Source organism: Coenobita brevimanus, chromosome 25 (assembly GCF_032717465.1).
Source record: "Coenobita brevimanus isolate Jiangsu-jjx chromosome 25, ASM3271746v2, whole genome shotgun sequence".
In the NCBI taxonomy this organism is placed as follows: domain Eukaryota; kingdom Metazoa; phylum Arthropoda; class Malacostraca; order Decapoda; family Coenobitidae; genus Coenobita; species Coenobita brevimanus.
This window is the reverse complement of record NC_136978.1, coordinates 3,830,001-3,852,096: the sequence shown is the minus strand read 5'-3', so window position 1 is coordinate 3,852,096 and position 22,096 is coordinate 3,830,001. Positions and strand designations below refer to the sequence as shown.

Sequence of the window (22,096 nt, the reverse complement as noted above, 5' to 3'; positions counted from 1 at the left end):
TCTGTTTGTTTCCCACTGTAATTGTGCTTTTAGTCAGTTTTTCGATACTGCCAGATACGGGATATTTTTTTTCTCTTTCCAGAAATGGTTAGAATTGTCTTCGTACACCCAGACTTGGGTATTGGTGGTGCTGAACGTCTAGTTGTTGATGCAGCTTTGGCATTAAAGAGAAAAGGCCATCAAGTTCAGTTCTTCACTGCCCACCATGACCCAACACACTGCTTCCCTGAGACCAATGATGGACAGCTTGAGGTTACATGTGTGGGTGACTGGCTCCCTCGATCAACGTGTGGGAAGCTTGCAGCATTCTGGGCATATGTACGCATGGTGTATGTTTCCCTTTATCTAATTCTGTATAGTGGAGTCAAGTTTGATGTTGCATTCGTGGACCAGGTGTCAGCTTGTATTCCATTCTTGAGATTACGAGGGAAGGTCAAAATTATATTCTACTGTCACTTTCCAGACCAACTTCTCACACAAAGGAAGTCACTTGTCAAGAAATGCTATAGGTATTTTTTGGATACCTTAGAGGAAAAGACTACAACCCAGGCTGACTGTGTTCTGGTGAATAGCCTTTTTACTGCAAGTGTTTATATCAGTACATTTAAATCAGTCGAAACCTCACCATCAGTTCTCTACCCATCATTAGACTTTGAAACTTTTGATCGATATTCCTCCTTGACTCTGAAGGATGCCGGGGTAGATATTGAATGTGAGTTCATGTTCCTCTCCCTGAACAGATATGAACGGAAAAAGAACCTCCCACTGGCTCTGGAGTCCACAAAGCTTCTGTTAGACAGTGTACCCAAAGATAAAGTGCATAAAATTTACTTGGTAGTGGCAGGTGGCTATGATGACAGAGTGAGGGAAAATATTGAGCATTATACTGAGCTGGTGAACTTAGCCAAAAGTCTGGGCATCTCTGATCAAGTTATGTTTCTCAAGTCTCCTTCGGATAAAGTGAAAATTGCTCTTCTTCGAGCTGCAAAGTGTCTTATTTACACCCCAGATAAGGAGCACTTTGGAATTGTACCGGTTGAGGCCATGTATGTTGGCACACCAGTAATCGCAGTGAACAGTGGGGGCCCCAAAGAGACTATCGTGAATGGAGAGACAGGATTTCTTTGTGAACAGAATCCCAAAGACTTTTCTGATACCATGATGAAGTTTGTAACAGGAGAAGTTGTCAAAGAAACTATGGGAAGTGCTGGGCACGATCGAGTAGTGGGTAATTTTTCATTCATTCGGTTTTCTGAACATCTCAACTACATTGTTCAAGGATTAATGGATGAGAGGAAGCAGAGGTAGTTTGAAGGTGTTACATTCTAGTATAAAATTTCTGGTACTGGCAGTTATCAGTACAATTTTAAGCGTTGTGGAGATGATCTAGCATATTACCATTTGAATTTGTGTTGCATTCCTCTGAACAGTTTGTGCATTCAGTGTACAGTTTAAGTTCTTGTGTCTTTACCTTTATTTATGTTGACGTAGTGACTTTTACTGAATACTGAGATATCCCATATATATCATGTTTGATTTTTGAATATACAGTAATTATGGTACTTGTTGACACAAAAGAAATGTTCATAGAAACTGGAAGAAAAAAAAAAAGCAGCTTTGAACTACCCTGTGTTAAAGCCAAGGACTGTACCATCAGTCTGTACCAGCTGTTGCAATAAGGTGGATCTCTTTTGTTAGACCATAATAAGAGTAGGTTAAATTAGAGTCTTATATATATATATATATATGTTGGGTCTGGTTAGTACTTGGATGGGTGACCGCCTGGGAACACCAGATGCTGTTGGCATCCCTACGTGTCAAGTGGGGTTGGTGGAGGATTAGTGCCCCTCCCTGTAAAACAATTAACTCTAAGCCCTTGGCCACCCCATTTGGGATACATGGCATCTGGCAATGGATGGATGGATATATATATATATATATATATATATATATATATATATATATATATATCCATCCATCCATCCATCATTCAATCCTACATTGCCCCATGAGGAGCGTTTTATATATATATATATATATATATATATATATATATATATATATATATATCCATCCATCCATCCATCATCCAATCTTACGTTGCCCCATGAGGAGCGTAGGAGCCCGGGGCTAGGCAGTTGGTCCTGACATTTAAGATGAGAGTGACCAACCTCACTCATCCTTGAGTGGCATTACATGAGCAATAAACCCCAACCATCCCTTGGATATAAACCTTCACTGGCTCAATCCGATTGGAGCACAATAATTACCCATTAAACCACCAGGCGCCAAAATTTGGTTATATTATTACCACCCAGCGTGGTAAATAGTTTTCTGATGTACAGGAAACCATTTGGCTTGTCACTCAGTGTAGTCACCCATAGGCAGAAGGAAGAGAAAAGAATGAAGGAATGAAAGAGAGAAGAGGGAGTGTAAATTCACCCGTAGGCCGAAGGACGAATATATATATATATATATATATATATATATATATATATATATATATATATATAAACCAATAAGAGTTGTTTCATTCATAATTCAGGATTGCATCTTTCCCTTCTGTTTCTCTTGGCATTGGTGAATGCCTGCTTGATATGCAGTAGCTCTCTTGCTTCTGTTTAGCACACTATCAAAACCCATGCACTGAAGGGAGTGAGTACCGTACTTGAGGTTGTAGGCAATCTATAAGAACTTATTGTCCTATAGTTCATTCCAGGCTACATATAGTGAGTACTGTATAGTGATATTTTTGCCACAGTAAAATTTTTATCATCAGCAAGAAGTAGCATTTTTGATAATGCAACTTACTACAGTAGAAAAATAGTAGTACTTGTACTGTATATTGATTTTTTAGTGTTAGGGAATCTTTTGTCCATGTAACAACATTAGCAGTTTTTCATAAATTTTATTTTGGCATTACACATTCTATATCAAAATTATCATCATTGTGACACATTGGTATCTAAAGGTGGATTGAATTAGGGTCCATAAACAAGGAATGAGAACATATGAAAGTGGGAGAATGGTTGCATGCTCATGAAGTGGGCTTCATCGTCATTCTAGCCCCCAGCATCCTGGCTCCACTCCCAAGCCTGACTATCTGCACAAACACATTTCTGCATTTTCTGTATAGATGCGCTTTTCAAAAACTTGCCAGGTGGTCATTCTGTCGATTATAAAGTTATAAAATGGGATGCTAATGCATCATATGCTTCTCTGGACATTCATTGTCCAACCAACTGGAACCCGTTATTTCCTTAAACCTCATCAACTAAGATACCTCGGTGTCTCATTCATTCATCATATCCAATAATCTTCTTGGTATACCTTTTCTCCTCATACCTTTGATTCACACAAACACACGTTTTGCCAACTTTTATTCATCGTAGTACACAAAAATTGTCATGCTTCCTCAGAAGGAGTTCCCAAACAAGGTTGGCCATGGGATAGCTAATGTTTTCCATTCTCCATATTGTCTACCTTGTGGTCTGCACTCTTCCTTGCTCATCTTTTGCAGTTCACCACATTAAATATAATTACACACACACACACACACTCACCTTGGCATTCCCATTGCCACTGCTTTTATTATTTTTTTATACTGTCATACCAAAGTCTAACATCCAGATGTTAAGATGGACATTAACACAACATTTGATGCAATCATCTTTCAGCCTACATTCTCAGGAAGAGTGGTCATCTTTCTTCCCAGCCTTCATTGCTAGTGCACATTTAGCTTTTTTTCCTTAACTGCACCATGGTATTTTAAATATTCACCAGTTTGTCTCTCCATTCATCGCCACATTACACTGACAGTCACCTTCTCCCTCTGTCAACCTACCGCAAGTTGTTATAAAAGTTTGTCCATTATGCAGTCTTTAGTGTCCCAAAAGGAACATATGAGCCCACAGCTTGGCTACTTAGTCCTGAAATTGAAGGTGAGGATGACCAGTAGCTTTCCCTTGAATTGCATTATATGAGCAATAAATCACAACCGGCCCTCAGATGTAAGGCCTAATGGGCCACATTTGGTTGGAGCACCTTTAGCTAGTAGACCACCAAGTGTCATGCTTGGTTATGTGGTTGTCACACAATGTAGTAAATGGTTTCCTGGGCTATAAGAAACCTTTTGGTCTTGTTCACAGGAGTTGCCTGAAGGTAGCCCTACATTGGGTGGATGGTGGGTACTCCCATCTACCACTTTATAAAAAAAAAAAAAAAAAAAAAAAAAAAAATCAAACCTATGCAAAGCTGTCACTTAAATTGAGTGTTCTAACCACTAGACCACCAGGTATCAGTAATAAAGTACTGTACTGAAATATTTTATTTGTCTATCTGTCAGTCAATAAGCATACACCATAATCCTGTAAGGGGTGGCCATTTGTTTTTGAGTTAGTCGTTTTATGGGGAGAGGCACTAACCCTCTGCCAACCCACTTGTTGACACGTAAGGAATGATTTCGATTGTTAATACTTGTAGTTTTTATGAAATTGTTACAACAGCTTTTTTTTTTTTTTTTTTTTTTCCCCATAATACAATTCTGGCACTATAATACAGCAAATGTTTTGTCATTCACAACCAATCAGAGCACTCCCCCCCCCCCATTAGTAGGTGTTCCCAACATACTTCGCTGACTATGCACAGTCAATAAAATTTGACAAAATGCCCTGAAGACAGAATGTCATTCTCTTGTTGGCAGTGGAAGGATTAAAGCTCATTAATGAATAATAATAATGGCTATGAAGTGCTCATACATTAAGTAAAAAGCCAGTTGTGAAATATTGCAAAATTTAATAGATTGTGTGGAAATGTTTGACCTGTCACTGTATTTAAAATATTTAGTTACTGCCAGTGTTAGAGGTAGGGCATTGTTCTACTTATTATTCAGAGTGTACAGTACTGGTACTTTATGATCAAAACAGGATCCTGGAACAGTCTTGCAATATGAACATTGCATGCTGGATTTGTTTTTAGGTAGTAAAATAAAGGCATTAGTAATATATACAATCAGGTTTAATAAATACATTTAGTGGAAGCTGTTGTCAAGTCACAATTTTATTAAAATAAATGGCAGTGAGGGTTTGAGAAATACAGTAACAAATATTTTTTACAGTTTTCTTTTTTAATAACACCTAAGTCATTTAAAATAATTAAATATCTCAAACAGAAAACAAACAGTATGTTCTGGTATAGTAGGTAAAAAAATATGGCTCAATAATAGACAGTATAGCTCCTAAAAGTAAAGCAAAAATCTCAAGAGATTTTTGAAATGGCAGTGTCAACCTGATATATGCTTGCTAAGAAAAGGTATTACCATTGAGATATGCTTAGGCTCTAGCAAAAAACGTTTAGCACCAAATAAACTGCATATCACACAGTATTATTAAATAATTTTCTCAAGTATTAGATGTAAAAAAATTTTAAGATAAATACTATTAACATACTGTACTGTGCTCTGTGGTGTGTGTGTGTGTGTGTAACTATATTTTATATATATAAAACTGTGCATGTGATTATGTATACATGTATTCAAGATGACTTAACTTACGTTTTCTCCTGTAAAGAGAAGGAGCACCTTGCGGACGTAAAATAAAATGAGAACAATATGTTGAGCAGGGAACTATCATTAGATTCAAAGTGTACTATAATTTTTGTTCAGCTGTTTGAAAAACTATGGGGCTATTCTGTTTTTTCATTCATATATATAAATAGTCTATCTAGCATGTAGTACTAAACTTAATTCATCAGTAAGAAGCCACACAGACTAGACATTGACATAAAATCTATTTACACTAGTATTACAATACAAAATTAAGGTAACAAGCAGAGAACTGCATTAAATAATGGCAACTGAGTCAATCATCCTAAAGCAGTCTTTGAGATTTTCTTATAAGTATTTCTGAGGGAGTAAAACTATTTTCTTCTTTACTGAAAGTTAATTTTTAATGCAAACTTTGCATCTTGAGACTCTTGTAAGTAGGTTGCCAGCTTTGAGAGTTTCTGATACTGGACGTGAAAATTGGTCCCTGTCTTCAATGGTGGCTAACCAAAAGCTAAATTTGTTTGCGAAATAATGGCAAGTTCCCCTGGCACCATTACACTCAATGAAAGGTGTGGCTCTGAAGTCCTCTAAACATGACCCTGGGCTGCTGAGAGACTGACCACCTCCTTCTGCCCCTGCTGCAGTGTGCTGTAAAGAAACATTAATTTGCAACATTAACACGAGAACAACGTTTTGTTTGCAGACACATCATCCCCTTCAATATGATGACATAATAGCCAATCAGGATTTGCACCTTTAAAACAACTTATCCATACTGTGCCTAGATTAGGCTTTCTTATCTCCCATTCACTCCAGATAAAAAAAAAAAAAGTCAAATTAATATAAGTTAATCACATTGGCCATGTTCTTATATCCCTGGAGTGAACTGCCCCACTTTACCATCCTCATAAATGGGAGACTCCATAATGCAGCCCACACATCAGCTATCTCTGACTCCATTGGATTGGTATGCCTTTAACCTATGCCTGACTGATTTTTTGTAGGACTATTTACCTCCCCTGAGTCATTATTTTATAAACAATGTAAGTTGTACCTCAAATGAGGCTTGCAGCTTGGCCTGTCAGACCATCATTGTGCCTCATATGAGTCTGCAGCTCAGCTAGAGTTAACTGAGACATTCACCAGCCTTCCCTTTGGTTTCTGTGTCTAGTGTATGCTTCATAGCTTGGGCTGTCCCTTGTATTTCCATGCTATTTCCCAATTCCCAATGGTCCAGGTGGATGCTTTTCGGCCCTATGTAAGTTTTAAGGATATTTTTCTATCTATCTATCTATTGCCAGACGCCTCAATCCCGTTTGGGGTGGCCACAAACAAATCGCCTCCAAGTCGCCCTGTCCCCCGCCATTTCACTCCCCTGCTCCCAACTCACACCCCACTCTCTCATATACCTCTCCACCCCATCTCTCCATCTCATCCTCGGCCTCCCCCTCCCTCTTTCCCCCTCCACCTCACTCTCACTCACATACACTCTCTTCGTCAGTCTTTCACCCTCCATCCTCTCCACATGGCCAAACCACCTCAGTGTGTTCTTCATAACGCTTCCTATCACATCCACATCAACACCACAACGCTCCTTTATATCCTCATTCGTCAGCCTGTCTCTCCATGTGACTCCATAGGCTCCTCTTAAATAACTCATTTCCACGGCTCTCACTCTTGACTTGTGTCCTTCCAACAACGTCCAAGCTTCACTTCCGTACGTTAGAGTTGGTATCACAATACTGTCATGTAGCAACTTTTTCACTTCCATGCTCACTTCCCTGTTTCTTATCACTGCTTTCAAAGAACCAGCAACCTTTCTTCCCTGCTGTACCCTTTCAAGCACTTCACCCTCCAAACCTCCATCCTTACTCATCACACTACCCAAGTACTTAAACGTACTCACATTTTCCAATTCCTCACCATCCAACCTCGCTGTACATTCACTGACTTCACCTCTCTCAAAGACCATCACTTTACTCTTCCCTACATTCACCTTTAGATTCCGTTTCCTACACACTCTCTCAAACTCACCCACCAAGCCTTGCAGCTCTCCTTCGTCTTCACTCAACAACACGGTATCATCTGCAAACAACAGTACAGGGAGTTTCCAAACACTATCCTCTCTCACCAGGGCCACTCCAACATCCACTACCCTACCTTGTACCTCTTTTATTACCCCATCCATGTACAGATTGAACAACCATGGAGACATGACACATCCCTGTTTCAACCCAACTTTCAAAGAGAAAAATTCACTTAGTTCACCATCCACACGCACTGCAGCCTTCGCACCATCGTACATACTCTTCACAGCATTCAACAACTTCCCATCTATTCCATATATTCTTAACACTTTCCACAATCCTAGTCTATCCACCCTGTCATATGCTTTCTCTAAATCCATGAAAGCCGCATACAACTTCTTTCCCTTCTCTAGAAACTTTTCCACTAAAGATCTGAGAATGAATATCTGATCTACACAACCTCTTCCCTTCCTAAAGCCTCCCTGTTCTTCTCCAACTAATTTCTCTGTTCTTTCTCTAACTCTGTCAATAAGTATCCTACCATACACTTTTCCTATTATACTAAGAAGACATTAATTGGGAGTGGCACTTTTTTTTTTCCCACTTCTTTCATTTCCTCCTTTTCTTGCCTTCTGCCTTCTCCATATCTGTGCTTAGTATGGGAAGAGACTATTATGTGTCTCTCCCCCCCCCCCTTTAGTCTGTGCTGGATCAGCAGGGTGGTTGTCCAAGGGTGAAAGTCCACCATCCTGCCTCCTATGGTCACAGCTTGGAATGCTGTTTCTACAGCTGACAAAGGGTTTTCCCCGTACTGTAGGTTCTTCCTGCTATGTGTCATGCAGGTCAATATACTTCCCACGAGCAGGCATTCCTCTAAATAGGTTACATCACACGTGTCTTACACTCTTGGGCAGAGCCTTCTCCAAAGACTGGGACATTCTAGCAACAAGTACCTCAGGCAGTATTGCATCACTTGTAAACTAGGCTGTCTCTAACACAGGAAGATGCCTGTTTACTGGATCCCTCTTCAGCTGCAGTCTAAATATCTTCATGCAGTCTTCTTGCAACCGCCACACTTTTACTTCGGTTAAGTATTAAGGCCTTCATAGCACCAGCTGCCTTCCTTCCCTGTGCCACTTTTTTTTTTTTTTTTTACAGCACTAAGGTACTCACATTCCCTCACCAATTCAGGTCTTTCTTTATTCACCAGCACTTCGCTCTCGATAGTCATGATCTATCGAAAGACAGCTTACTAAATTCAGTCTACTGATCTGTTGTATTAAAGTTAAGAAACTAGTCATCATCATCATCTAATCCTGTGTTGCCCCATGAGGAGCGTAGGAGTTCGGGACTAGGGAAGTTGGTCCTGACACTGAAGATGAGTGACCAGCCTCACTCATCCCTGAGTGGCATTATGTGAGCAATAAACCCAAACCACCGCTTGGATATAAACCAATGCAGGTTCAATCCGGTTGCAGTGCCTTAATTACCCACTGAACCACCAAGTGCCATAGTTTGGTTATATGGTAACTACCCAGCAAAGTAAATGGCTTCCTGGTGTACAGGAAACCATTTGGCTTGTCATTCAGTGTAGAGTCACCTGTTTACAGAAGGAAGACAAATTATAAGGGGGTAATTATGACCCGCCAGCATTATAGTAATAGTTACAGGACAGAGGAGACTAGAATATCTTTGAGCAAACTCTCTTCTATACAGCTGCACTCAACTGGGTGTTCTTAAATACTTTATAAATTCATAATTATACATTACCATTACAAATGAATAACCAATCCACATGCTTGACCATCCAACTGGACAATCAGGGATGCTTAGTGACTGGCTGTGAACAGCAATAACATTGGCTGGAGCTTCACACACTGTACATCTGTAAATATGATTTATTATTATTAAGAATTAGAGGGCTTAACAGAATACAATTTATAATCAATGGTAACTTTTTACACATTCAATCACTGCACTTATCACCTATTAGGGGCTTCCATAGATAAGACATGCATCACATTCAACTTTCAGTGTACAGATGACATAAACCTAATGATGTGTTTGTCTCATGTGGGATTGTACATGAGGTACAAAATCTTCGTAAATAAAGAAAAATCTAAATTATAACCAATAAGGGAGGTAACATAAAGTACACAATCTGCAATGTTTAGTGGTTCAATGTGGGGGACACTAAGTAGGTAGAAAGTACTTACAATAACAGTGTGGATTCAGTAAATAGAGATGTGAGTTCAGCAAGACAGTATGTGACAGCTTGCTTGAAAACTGATCTGGTGTAGGAATGTACGTACAAAAACAACAAGATACCTGTCTGACAATTTGTTGACTTTCAGTTTGAGGATCTTTCCAAACCTGAATGAATCTTAAGGCAGTAGCCAGATTTTTTTTTTTTTTTTTTTAAGTCCTTGGACAGATGAGGCTAATGGAGTGTTTTCATTCCAAGGCATCTCTCTTACCATGAATAAATTAAGGCAATAAAAGAGGAGGTAGGGAGGGAAAGATCCTCAGGCTGAAGAAGAAAATGCTATCTTAGGAGAGTGAACCAGATAAAATGTAATGCTGTTTGAACAAAAGTTATGACTGAGAACACCACCAATAAGCTACCTGAGAAATACACGTTCATTAACCTGGAAAAATACATATAAAAATGTTAGCATGTTCACAAAGCGAAGTGGAAACAGACATTATAGTAGAATGATTACACTGGGGTGATAAAGACATGTATAATGTACTAAAAAAAAAAAAAAAAAAAAAAAGAGGGATTAAACAGGAATGGCCATTACTGTTTTGTTATGGCAGTGTAATAACGAAGGCCACTCGAAAATTTAGTAAAGAATGTGTATAAAAGAGAGTCTGATGGAAGAAAGAAGTGGAAATTGAGACGGTTGAAAAAGCATACATAAATGAAGCTGATGGAAGAAGCAGAGGAGACTGAGAAGGCTGAGACAACAGAAAGGTAAACAGAGGGAATACATATGGGGATGCATGGCTTGGAGTCAAAAGAGGCTGTAGCACCCACAAAATTTCAGCCAGTTACAAATTACCTTCACCCCAGCTTAGTGGTGGATCAAGCTAAAAAGGAACATGCTGTCAGGGCTTCCCAGAGACTAGCAAAGAACCCATAACAGAACACTGAGGTAAGACCCCCAATCATTCACCTGTAAATCATACTTTACGCTCACCCTCAATCCCATTTCCTGGCTGAAAAGTAATACAGTAATCAGGATTTTACACTCAATGAAGACCTGTTGCTAGAAGTTTAAAGCTCTTCAACACTGCATGGGTTAGTGCCACTGTTAACTTGTCTAGCAAAGTTTTGAACTACTGTGCCACCCGCACATTTGACTAAAGATCTTTGTTTGGTGTGAGACTCTGATCGCAGCTTCCCTCCAGCCAGGGATAGAATTACAGGACTAGCAAAAAATACTGCTCATGACTGTACTTCTCCACCTATTATACCCTTCATCCTTCTGTGTATACCAGTAATTATTATCTAGAGAAAGTGGAATGTAATGACACTGAGAAAGGCACCATACAACATCAGAAAATGAAGCACAGTGGTTTATTACTGAGAGACTGAAGTGGGAAAGCTAGAAGAACAACCAAGGAGTACCAGAATACAGTACAGCAATGTAGCATGAAAACATTTGTTCTGGGCAGTACATGTGCTTTCCTGGGCAGAGTGGCAGTTCCCAGTGAGGATAGAGACAAACGGCAAGTTGATTAGAGAAGTGGTCAGCTATTTGAAAGCTGTGAGTTTGATCCATGGCTGGGCCAGGATCTATCTGATGATCTGAAATTACCTGAAAAGGACTACTGATCTGTAACATCGTGGAGGAGGACTGCTGTGTTCAGTGATATTACTGAACTCTTACTGATTTTGGAGACAAAATCTCTATAACCTTACCTGGATATATAGCTGCGAATTGCAGCATCAGCAACAGGCATCATGGGAATTGGTTCATTGGTGGACAGCCAGTACGATTTGTCATTTCTTGAAGCATAATTACAGACGTTGTTGAAGTCGCAGAACATGAATGGCATTGTACTAAACCTCCTCACACATGACCCAGCCATACCTAAGAAGTGCAGTCTTATTAGCAGATATCTGCTCAAGGAAGACTAAAAGTGCAGCTGGAAAGTTTCATATCATCACCAATGCAAATCATCATCATCAGCACAGTCTACAAAAGAGTTTCCTAGATTGCTACATGTAATGTATTTGGACCTAAGTGATATTATGCAGTATGTTTCAGTATGTCGAGTAATTCTGGCTATCTGGACAGAGTGATATATTACCACCCAAACTAATCATTTTCACTACCACTTTGCTCTCATCATTCCCATTCATCAGCCTAACAATTAATTATCTCTATCTGCTCCTTACTTCATTTCAGTTTGTTAAGATCCTTCCACTCTCATCCCTCAAATTTTCAAACTAGCTTCCAAGCTTATTTCTACAGTTTCACACCTCTTTCCAAACAACAGGAACAAAATTCATGAACTGTATTTCTCCTGTCTTCAAAGTGACAGCCTCTCCACTGAATAATGGTAGGCATAATTAAAATCCTCATATAATTACAACAGCATGGACTACCACTCTTGACAATGGACTCTCATCATCCATACCTATACTCATAATTTTACATATCGTCCAATATCATCCAATCCTTTACTACCCCATCTCGAACATAGGGGCCTGGGGCTAGGCTATTCGTCCAGCTATGTTTGACAAAAGTGACCAGTTGCTTGCCCTTAAATGGCATTTTGAGCAATAAATCTGAGGCACTCCTCGGATGTTGGTTGGAGCACCTTAACTCACTAGCCAACATGGCATCTTCATACATAATATCACACTTATTCACATCTGTACTCATGCAGGTTAAATCAAGGATCCACTGCATTATATTACGAGTATAAATGGGTTAGTAATTTTCATCTCCAGACCAAATTTAAAAAAAAAAAAGCTTCTTCTATGCGGTCAGTCCTCATTATGCGTTAAAATATCATTATTTTACAAGCAACTGGCACTATAAATTGGCAGAAACTGACAAATCGGCTTTAAGGGCATCAATGGAATTTTACTGGGCAATTTTTCTGCAATTACCCTGGAATTTACAGTACAAGACCATCAAAAAAGGTGACATAATGAGGGCTTCCTATATTGTTATGAACATTAACACAAAATATTACCTAAATCTTGGTGGTGAGCCTTTTCATTGCCTTCAACATACAGTAACGAGTATCCTTCCCAGAGCCTGATGTGGCCTGGTTCACACCGAGGAGCAATGGTCGTCTGGGAGTGTCGCACAACCAGGGTACCAGAGAAGTACTGACCTTGATCAGTACAACTTCTCCCTGGTTCTCCCTTAGGACCAGGAAAACCAGGTTGTCCCTTTTTTTGGGAGAGAGAGAGAGAGAAAATATATAAATTTAAACTCTACAGTACACCAGAATAATATGTTAATTCATATTAGTCATGGAAATAATAATACAGCAGCTATACTGTATATCAGCTCTGTGATATTCAGTGTCTTCAAGTACTATATTTTAGTTTGTTCTCTACAAGTATTATCCTTAAAACAGTATTTGCAAAGACACCTTCATTACATTCATGTTAATCAGCAATGTTTCACTATACAAGACTGGAAACTCACAACAAGTCCTGGTGCTCCATCAAAGCCTCTGTCTCCCTTCATGCCTACTGGTCCATCAGGCCCTGGCAAGCCATCAAAGCCACGATCTCCTTTTCCTCCAGGGATACCAGGCATACCCGGGCTGCCCTCTGGTCCCACAGGTCCAGGAGGTCCAGGAGGTCCTGGAAGACCTCTTTGACCTTTTAGACCATCAATTCCAGGACGGCCATTAGCTCCAGGAAAGCCTGTATCACCTTTAGGACCTGGAGGTCCTGGTCTCCCATTAACACCTGGTAGCCCGTCAAATCCTTTAGGGCCTCTTATACCTTTCTCTCCTGGCAATCCAGGTAAACCAGGATTTCCTCTTTCACCTTTCAGGCCTGGGGGACAAGGTGGGCCGGGGGGTCCTACTATGCCAGACTCACCCTTTGGACCAGGTGGCCCAACAGGACCTGGTTGGCCAGGGAACCCTCTGTCTCCTGGAGGTCCTGGTATACCTTTCTGACCAGACTGTCCTGGACGGCCATCTTGTCCGGGTAGACCACTTGGTCCTGGTGGTCCTGGCTCTCCTTCGGCACCTGGTGTACCAGGCAAACCTGGGGTGCCTGAAGGACCACGTTGACCTGGAAGACCTGGAAAACCAATCTCACCCTTTGCACCTCGAATGCCATCAATACCATTACGGCCAGGTTTTCCTGGTAGACCAGGTAAACCTTTCTCACCCTTCATTGTTCTGCCTATATCACCACGGGGACCTTGTGTACCAGGTACACCTCTCTCTCCCTTCTGTCCAGCAATTCCTGGTGCTCCAGGGGTTCCAGGGAATCCAGCATTGCCCTTGTTACCCCTAGCTCCTGTGCGGCCTTCTAAGCCATTTCTTCCTGGGTTACCCTTCTGCCCAGGCAGACCAGGTTCGCCTTTGTTGCCTTTAAGACCAGTACTTGGCAGACCTGGTGGACCAGTGCTTCCCTTCTCTCCTTGAGTTCCAGGCAAACCATCAAGTCCTGGGGGACCTAAGGGAGGGTGGGAGTGTTAATAGATATTGGGTGCTGGTATGCAATTTACAGAAAGCAACAGGTGTAGGCATAATATGTTATAACACAATACTATATGTAACTACAGTATGTAACTGTATAGCTATAGGTAACAATATGTAAAACAGGTAGTTATGTCTGAGTTCTCCAGGAAGAGTTTGAGAACACATCCCCTTGCCTACACAAATCATGAATGCCAAACACCCCTGATCATGCGCCGGAAATATGATCGAAACACACTCATGCACAAACGTACACACACTTTAGCCGGAAGCTAGGGGGAGATATAAGTCCGATATCACATGTAGGGAAGTTAGTAGGACAGGTGAGATCAATAGTCAGACAAGGAGAGAGCAATAGGGAGTAGGAGAGTGAGAGTAAAATAGGAGGACAGCAGCTAGGACAAAATGCTACTAACCATAGGCTATACAGGTCACACCAAGCTCTTAACTTTTATTCAAGTAACTGTCTCACAATAAACTCCACTGACCCAAATCTGCCTATTTCATCAACCCACTTAAAACACAATGAGAATAACAGAACAGAGAAGCCCTAAACTATCTCCTACACACCTCACCATTACTTTTTCCTGGTGTCTCTCCCATTGACGAATTAACAAAATAACCTTCTCTATAGAATTACACCCCTTGGCTACGTCTACTTACACAGGCCTTCAACATTCCTAAATAAATGGAGCCCTTACATGTCCTAACATCATTTACTCAATAACTGCCATATTTTATCTTTTCATTCACAAATACCAGTACACAAATTCAGAGTAAGCAACATACTTCCTCTCATAATACATAAAGATTCCTTTGCTTATTTTGTATATATAACGTCATTTATTATTCATCTAATGTCATCTGTCTGTCCTAGGTTTTAGTAGTAACCACATTTTCTAGTAAAAAGATTATGACTCATGCAAAGACACCTGAACAGCAGCTTCATAGGAGTATTTGTTATTAACAAAACAATGGGTGACAGAGTGACTTGAAGGCATTTTGTCTGCGGCCACCCTTTGCGGGATTAGGGCGTCGGGCTATAGATAGATAAACATACGCCTATAGATAGATAAACAGACAGATGTTTTTAAAAAAGGATACAGTTGTCAGTGTTGTCAATCTCTGTCTATGCTTACATTTAAGAATACAATTTCAGTAAAAACTGAAATTGTATTCTTAATACAAGGATGCATAAACAAGTATGATACACTGTCCTGCCCGTCATAGTAATGACACAAGAATAAAGACTAAAGGTACCTGGTACCAGGTACCTTTAGTCTTTATTCTTAGTCTTTATTCAGGTCTTACTTTGCTAAGTGTGAGAATGGAAATACAGTATAAGCCTAGAGAGGAAGGTAAGGATTGTGTCAAAGTGGTACTAAGCTTTCCAAGCTGTGATCAAACACTCTTTGGCTCCCCATGATGCAAAATATGACCTGTTATCTATGAGACTGTCACTGGATTATAATGTACACAGCACTTGTCACAGCAGTCCAAAAGTAAATGTTGATTAATAAGGCATGCCTGGCATTTCCCTACCTGGCTTCCAACAGCCTAATGGTACTCATCATGTTAACAAAAAAGGCTTAAATACCCAGTCATATATAAAAGTAACAGCCAATCCCCTATCATCCCCTTCAAGACGTAGGTGCCTGTGGCTAGGCTATTTCAGTTCAGTACATTTTAAGGGTACCGTACATGACCAGCCACTTCTCTTTCTGGTATTTGGCTATATGACTGAGAAACCCCCAATCACCTCTTGGGGATGGAACCTATGCAAACCCATCACTCTACTGTAACTGGGGTGTTCTAACCAATCATTAACACCCAAAGAAAGACATTCATGTATTTTCTAATTTAACTTGCTGCATTACAGTATCCATCCATCCATCATCCAGTCCTATGTCATCCCATGAGGAATGTAGGAACCTGGGGCTAGGCAAGTTGGTCCTGACATTTAAGATGAGAGTAACAGGAACATATTCAGATATGTGAATCTTGTAAAGAACATATGCACATCCTAATATGTTATCCTATGTCTGATCTCCTCAAGTACTGCACTGCCAGTGAAACATCAGATGCCCTCCAAAAAGTACTACCAGTAGGTTGATGTAACGGACGTGGATGAACACTTCCACAATTCTGAGCTTTATCAGAATTGCACATTGATGTTTGATCGGTTTTCCTACGTTCTTTCTCTGAGGTATTCTTCAAGAAGAGAACACTCATCTTACTGTTACCATCATAATCACTAGCCTACCTCAAGTTCCCACCCAGATCGCCTGGATAAGAGCAGAAACAAAAAGAATATAAAGCAGGAGAATGAAAAACTCTGAAACTAAAAATAGATTCTATTAAGTATCAATTATCTCAAGTACCAAAATGAAATATCCACTAAGCATTACCACATGGATAAATGGAAAACATACCATTTGGACATATTCAGAGGATGCCCACAGACACAGTACCAGTGTATGGAATGCAGGAGGGCATCCTCAGTACCAGTGTATGGAATGCAGGAGGACTGCTGGGCCTTGGGAGCAAACTGTGATGTCTATGCCCAGAGTAAAAAAAAAAAAAAAAAAAAAAAAAAAAAAAAAAACACTCTGAAGGGGGACTATCCTTTACGCATGGATACCACATCATGTACTGGACTGATCTTTCTCCCTCATGACAATAAAATCTACAAACAAGCAAGAACTTGGGAGAAAATGGAAGTCACTATTGTAATTTTAGGCCAAGCACTCATCATGTGCTGATCTTTCTCCCATACGATGATGGAATTATAAAACATGCAAGAAATTGGGTGTACACAGTAGAGTCATTATTACCAACCTCTTGGGCCAGACTGTCCTTTTGCTCCAGGCTGTCCATTAAAACCTGGGTCTCCCTTAGGTCCTGGGGGTCCAGGTTGACCAACAGGGCCAGGGATGGGAACGCAGTCATCACCAGAGGAACCAGGCAGCCCACGTTCACCCTGTAACCAATGCTCCACATTTAGCCATCTGTATCTGGGTGATGTCCTTTTTAAGTTTATTCTTGCTGCCACCTGATGTTTTTACTCAACTTGGAAGAGCCTATATTAACAGAAGAATTGATGATGGGTACATCTTTCCCCTGAAGTTCCCAAAGTCTCTTTCAAGCTGAATTTAGTTGTCTGGAGATAGCAAGAACAAAATTTAAAAGATGCCCATGGTCTGGATGGATTATGGATATTCAAAACATGGCATGTTTAAGTGATACACTAGGTCTTTATCATTATTATTATTATTTTTTTTTTTATGTTGGTGGAGTTGTGACTATCTATGGCAACAATAAATAAGTACCCCCTGAGTATGAGATTAAAATTCATCAAACTCTGACTAAATGTTATAAAATTATTAGCAGTACTGTGTGACTGAGGAGGAAATGCGTGTAGTATAGTACATGGAAAAAATGGATATGATGATGACAATGAAAACATTATGTGTAGACAAAGCTGAAAATATGAGAAAGCATGGAAGGTCAAGATTATAAATGGTAAGTGAATACATGAGAAAGCAATGTATAGACAAGGAAAAAACAAATGAAACATCGGGGCTGTTCGGCCAGACTACCTAGGGAACAACTACTACTACTACAAATGAAACAACTAAGGAAACAAGCTAATGTATGAAGCAAACAATACTTTTATGGTATGGATATCCATATGACAAGGGTTGTGAGTACAGTGGAATCTCTTAAATCGCAGATTTCTAAACAGTGAATTCATAATACACAGCAACATCATGCAACAGTTTGCAAGATCAGTAATTCACAGAAATTATACATAATTCGCGATTGCAACCTCAAAAGTGAAGGTTTCCCGATGTGTTTTTGAACTTCTGTTATGCTATGTTTGCACAAGTGTGTGGGCGTGTGTGTGTGTGTGTATTTACCTAATTGTGATATACAGGAAATGAGCTATGCTCGTGGGGTCCCGTCTCTGTTTCTCAGTAAGTCAAATTTAGCTTCAAACTCGTTTAAGTTTTTAGACTGGACGATCTCTTTGTCCAGGTTATTCCACGGGTCTATACATCTACAAGGAAAACTATATTTCTTGATATCCTTCAAGCAGCTTGGCTTCCTCAGTTTCATCCCGTGTCCTCTTGTTACTCTCTTATCCCATAAAAACAGATCTTCTTTGTCAATTTTATCTAATCCCATCATGGTCCTGAACACTGCAATCATGTCGTCTCTCTTTCTCCTTTCTTCTAAGGAAGGCAAATCCAGCTTTTCCAGCCTCTCTCTGTACGACAGATCTGCCAGACTGAGGACCATCTTGGTTGCTGTTCTTTGTATTTTCTCAATCTTGTTTATATCTTTCTTTTTGTGTGGGGACCACACTACTGCTGCATATTCCAACCTGGGGTGAATCATGGCCACTATCAATTTTTTCATCATCTCCTCATCCATATAATGAAAAGCTACTCTTATATTAGTCAGGAGTTTATACGTCTCTCTAACTGTCTTGTTAATGTGTTTTTCAGGTGACAAACTGTCCTGGACCAGCACACCCAAATCTTTCTCTTCTCTCGCTTTTGTGATTGGTTCATTACCCATCAAATAATTCAATGATGGCCTCTTTGTACTTTTACCCATTTCCAATATTTTACATTTCTTTGCATTGAATTTCATTTCCCACATCCGGCTCCATTCGTGTATCCTATCCAGATCCTCCTGCAAGATTTTGCAATCCTCCTCAACCTCTACCTTCCTCATGATCTTTGCATCATCAGCAAACAGACTTGCATAACTGTTCACTCCATCTACCATATCATTTACGTAAATCAGGAACATTATTGGCACCAACACCGAGCCCAGTGGGACTCCACTTGTTACTTTCCTCCATCCAGACATCTTATCCTTTATTACTGTCCTCATTTGTGTGTGTGTGTGTGTGTGTCATTAAATACTTTACTAATTTCTTTTCCAGGTTGTCAGAGTTCACTGGTGACCAGTTAGATATCGGTTTGGAGGTAAAGGGGGCAACTTTTCCAAAATGAACAGACTCATAGGTAATTTTTCCCATAAGATTAGTTATTTCTAAATTGTGAAATTCTCAAATCGCGGCATGTGCCCAGTCTCATATGACAGAGATTTAGGAGATTCCACTGTACTCTCTCCAACACTCCTGATGGGACAAAAGAGGACTGAGTGATGGATGGATGTAAGTATTCTCCTCACCCCGGTCAGTTTGCACCCAGTAGTGAAAAAGGGATATGTTTCAGCTTGGCAACACACACAATTAGCTGTAACTTAAAAGAGGCTATTGTGATTTATTTCATGAAGATGCATATATGTTGATGATCCTGGCTGTGGAATGAAACTTAGAATCTGATTTTATCCTTTTTTTACCTTTCACCTGACAAAGTCAGAGGAGGGTGTTGTTATTATCACTAGGATGAATAGGTGTCCTTCCGCAGAGTTGGGCGGCTGGCCAGGTGTAGAGATTTCGTTTCCGGGCCAGAACTTAGAAATTATTCACTATAATCATGAAATTTCACATAGTTATGTGTCATAGTGAACTGGTGCCTTTTGATATGAGAATGCTGTGTCTAAAGTAGTTTTTTTTTTTTTAGATAATGAAAAAGTAAAAAAAAAAAATTTCCAGAGATTTCAATGCAACCTGCATGAGAAATCTGATGGGTCCAGGTTATGTGTCCTCAAGGCAATCTCCTTATGCTCACGTTTAAAAGATTGGGGGGGGGGGAGTGAAAGCCATTAAGTGCTTGGTTAGGTGTGCAGGGAGGTGGGGTGTATGTGCTTGGTCAGGTGCAAGACTGCAACAACGTAACACTGCCTATGAATTTTTTTAAAGTGATTGCATACATGAGTCATGACTGATAGTTTCTATTTTCATTTTCTTTTTCCTGTTTCTCAGTTCTACGAAATCAACTGTGACCATGGGAAATAGGACGATGATAATGAATAACATTCAAAGGACCATTGGGATTTTAATCATAGGGTCATTTGTCTTCTTAGAGTGATAGGAAAGTATATGGTAAGATACTTATTGACAAGCTACGGAAATATCAGAGGAATTAGTTGGAGAAGAACAGGGAGGTTGTAGGAAGGGAAGAGGTTGTGTAGATCAGATATTCATTCTTAGGTCTTTTGTGGAAAGTTTCTAGAGAAGGCAAAAAAGTTGTATACGGCCTTCATGGATTTGGGGAAAGCATATGACGGGGTGAATAGACAAGGATTGTGGAAAGTATTAGGAATATATGGAGTAAATGAGAAGTTGCTGAATGCCGTGAAGAGTATGTATAAAGGTGCTAGGGCTGCAATGCGTATGGATAGAGAACTGAGTGAATTTTTCTATTTGAAGGTCGGATTGAAACAGGGATGTGTCATGTCTCCATGGCTGTTCAATCTGTATATGGATGGGGTTATAAATGAGATACAAGGTAGGACAGTGGATGCTTGAGTGGCCGTAATGAGAGTGGGCAGTGTGTGGAAACTCCCTGTACTGTTGTTTGCAAATGATACTGTGTTGCAAAGTGAAGACAAAGGGGAGCTGCAAGGCTGGATGAATGAGTCTGGGAGAGTGTGTAAGAAACAGAATCTAAAGGTGAATGTGAGGAAGAGTAAAGTTATGGTCTCTGAGAGAAATGAAGTCACTGAATGTAAAGTGAGGTTGGATGACAAGGAAATGGAAAATGTGAGTGCATTTAAGTACTCGGGTAGTATGATGAGTAAGAACGGAAGTTTAGAGGGTGAAGCACTTGAAAGGGTTCAACAAAGAAGAAAGGTTGCTGGTTCTTTGAAAGCAATGATAAGAATCAGGGAAGTAAGCGTGGAGGTGAAAAAGTTACTGCATGACAGTATTGTGATACAAACTCTAATGCACAGAAGTGAAGCTTGGACCTTGTTGGAGGGACACAAGTCAAGGTGAGGGCAGTGGAAATGAGTTATCTGAAGGGAGCATGTGGAGTCATGTGGAGGGACAGACTGACAAATGATGAAGTGATGGAGCATTGTGGTGTGGATGTGGATGTGATTGGAAGCGTAAGGAGAAACACAATGAGGTGGTATGGCCATGTGGAGAGGACGGAAAGCAAGAGACTGATGAGGAAAGTATGTGAGTGAGGTGGAGGGGGGGAGAGGGAGGGGGATGGAGTGGACAGGTATATGAGAGAGGGGTGTGTGAGCTGGGAGCAGGGAAGTGAAATGGCGGGGGACAGGGAGACATGGAGGCGATTTGTTTGTGGCCACCCCTTACGGGATTGAGGCATCTGGCAATAGAGAGAAAGACAGACATGTAAATTCTATTACTATCTCTATTACAACTACCCAAATTAACTCATTCCACTAACATTTTTGAAAGGGTTAAAACAACAATATAGAACAAATAAATTCAAATGGTGAACTGACTGAATATGTAAGCTTTATAACAACAGTAGAGACCCAAATACTGCAGTGACCACATATATCAGTTATACCTTGTCACCCTTAGCTCCTGGGAATCCTGGCACACCATTGCTACCAGCCTGCCCCTTTAGGCCATCCAAACCACTGCGGCCTGGGGGACCAGGTGGTCCTCTGTCTCCAACAGGTCCCGGTGTTCCAAATGCATCTCGCCCCTTGGGGCCAGGGGATCCCTGAGGTCCTGGGGGTCCTGGACGACCAGCCAATCCTGCTGGCCCTGGGGGACCAACATCACCTTTTCTCCCCTTCTCAGCAGAGGCACCTGCTACTCCTGGTGGACCCTGCACAAAAAGATAATAAACAAAGTGTGTAGCAAAGTTCCAGAAAAATGTACAAGGAAAAAGTAGCCATGAGACATTTCAGTCATGGTATCCTAGCT

At 40.4% G+C, this 22,096-nt stretch overlaps 2 protein-coding genes across 2 annotated transcripts in view; one reads left to right on the top strand and one right to left on the bottom strand.

The window, feature by feature from the left end:
- The first annotated feature begins 84 nt into the window (after positions 1–84).
- Alg2 (alpha-1,3/1,6-mannosyltransferase Alg2) lies at positions 85–1,565 on the top strand. Its single transcript, XM_080267791.1, has one exon. The coding sequence runs from the start codon at positions 85–87 to the stop codon at positions 1,306–1,308; it is 1,224 nt and encodes a 407-aa protein (XP_080123917.1). The 3' UTR covers positions 1,309–1,565.
- Positions 1,566–4,482: 2,917 nt separating this feature from the next.
- Col4a1 (Collagen type IV alpha 1) overlaps positions 4,483–22,096 on the bottom strand; it is a 70,072-nt gene continuing 52,458 nt past the window's right edge. The window contains exons 19-25 of the mRNA XM_080267891.1: positions 21,732–21,998; positions 17,104–17,245; positions 13,251–14,242; positions 12,787–12,988; positions 11,501–11,672; positions 9,343–9,457; positions 4,483–6,193 (exon numbers count right to left, since the gene is read on the bottom strand). Coding sequence (XP_080124017.1) covers positions 5,939–6,193; positions 9,343–9,457; positions 11,501–11,672; positions 12,787–12,988; positions 13,251–14,242; positions 17,104–17,245; positions 21,732–21,998 — 2,145 coding nt within the window. The 3' untranslated portion in view covers positions 4,483–5,938. The remainder of the gene's footprint in view (positions 6,194–9,342; positions 9,458–11,500; positions 11,673–12,786; positions 12,989–13,250; positions 14,243–17,103; positions 17,246–21,731; positions 21,999–22,096) is intronic.

What these genes read in the sequence shown, in the direction of transcription:
- Alg2 (XM_080267791.1), top strand. Translation starts at nt 85, where the DNA reads ATGGTTAGAATTGTCTTCGTACACCCAGACTTGGGTATTGGTGGTGCT.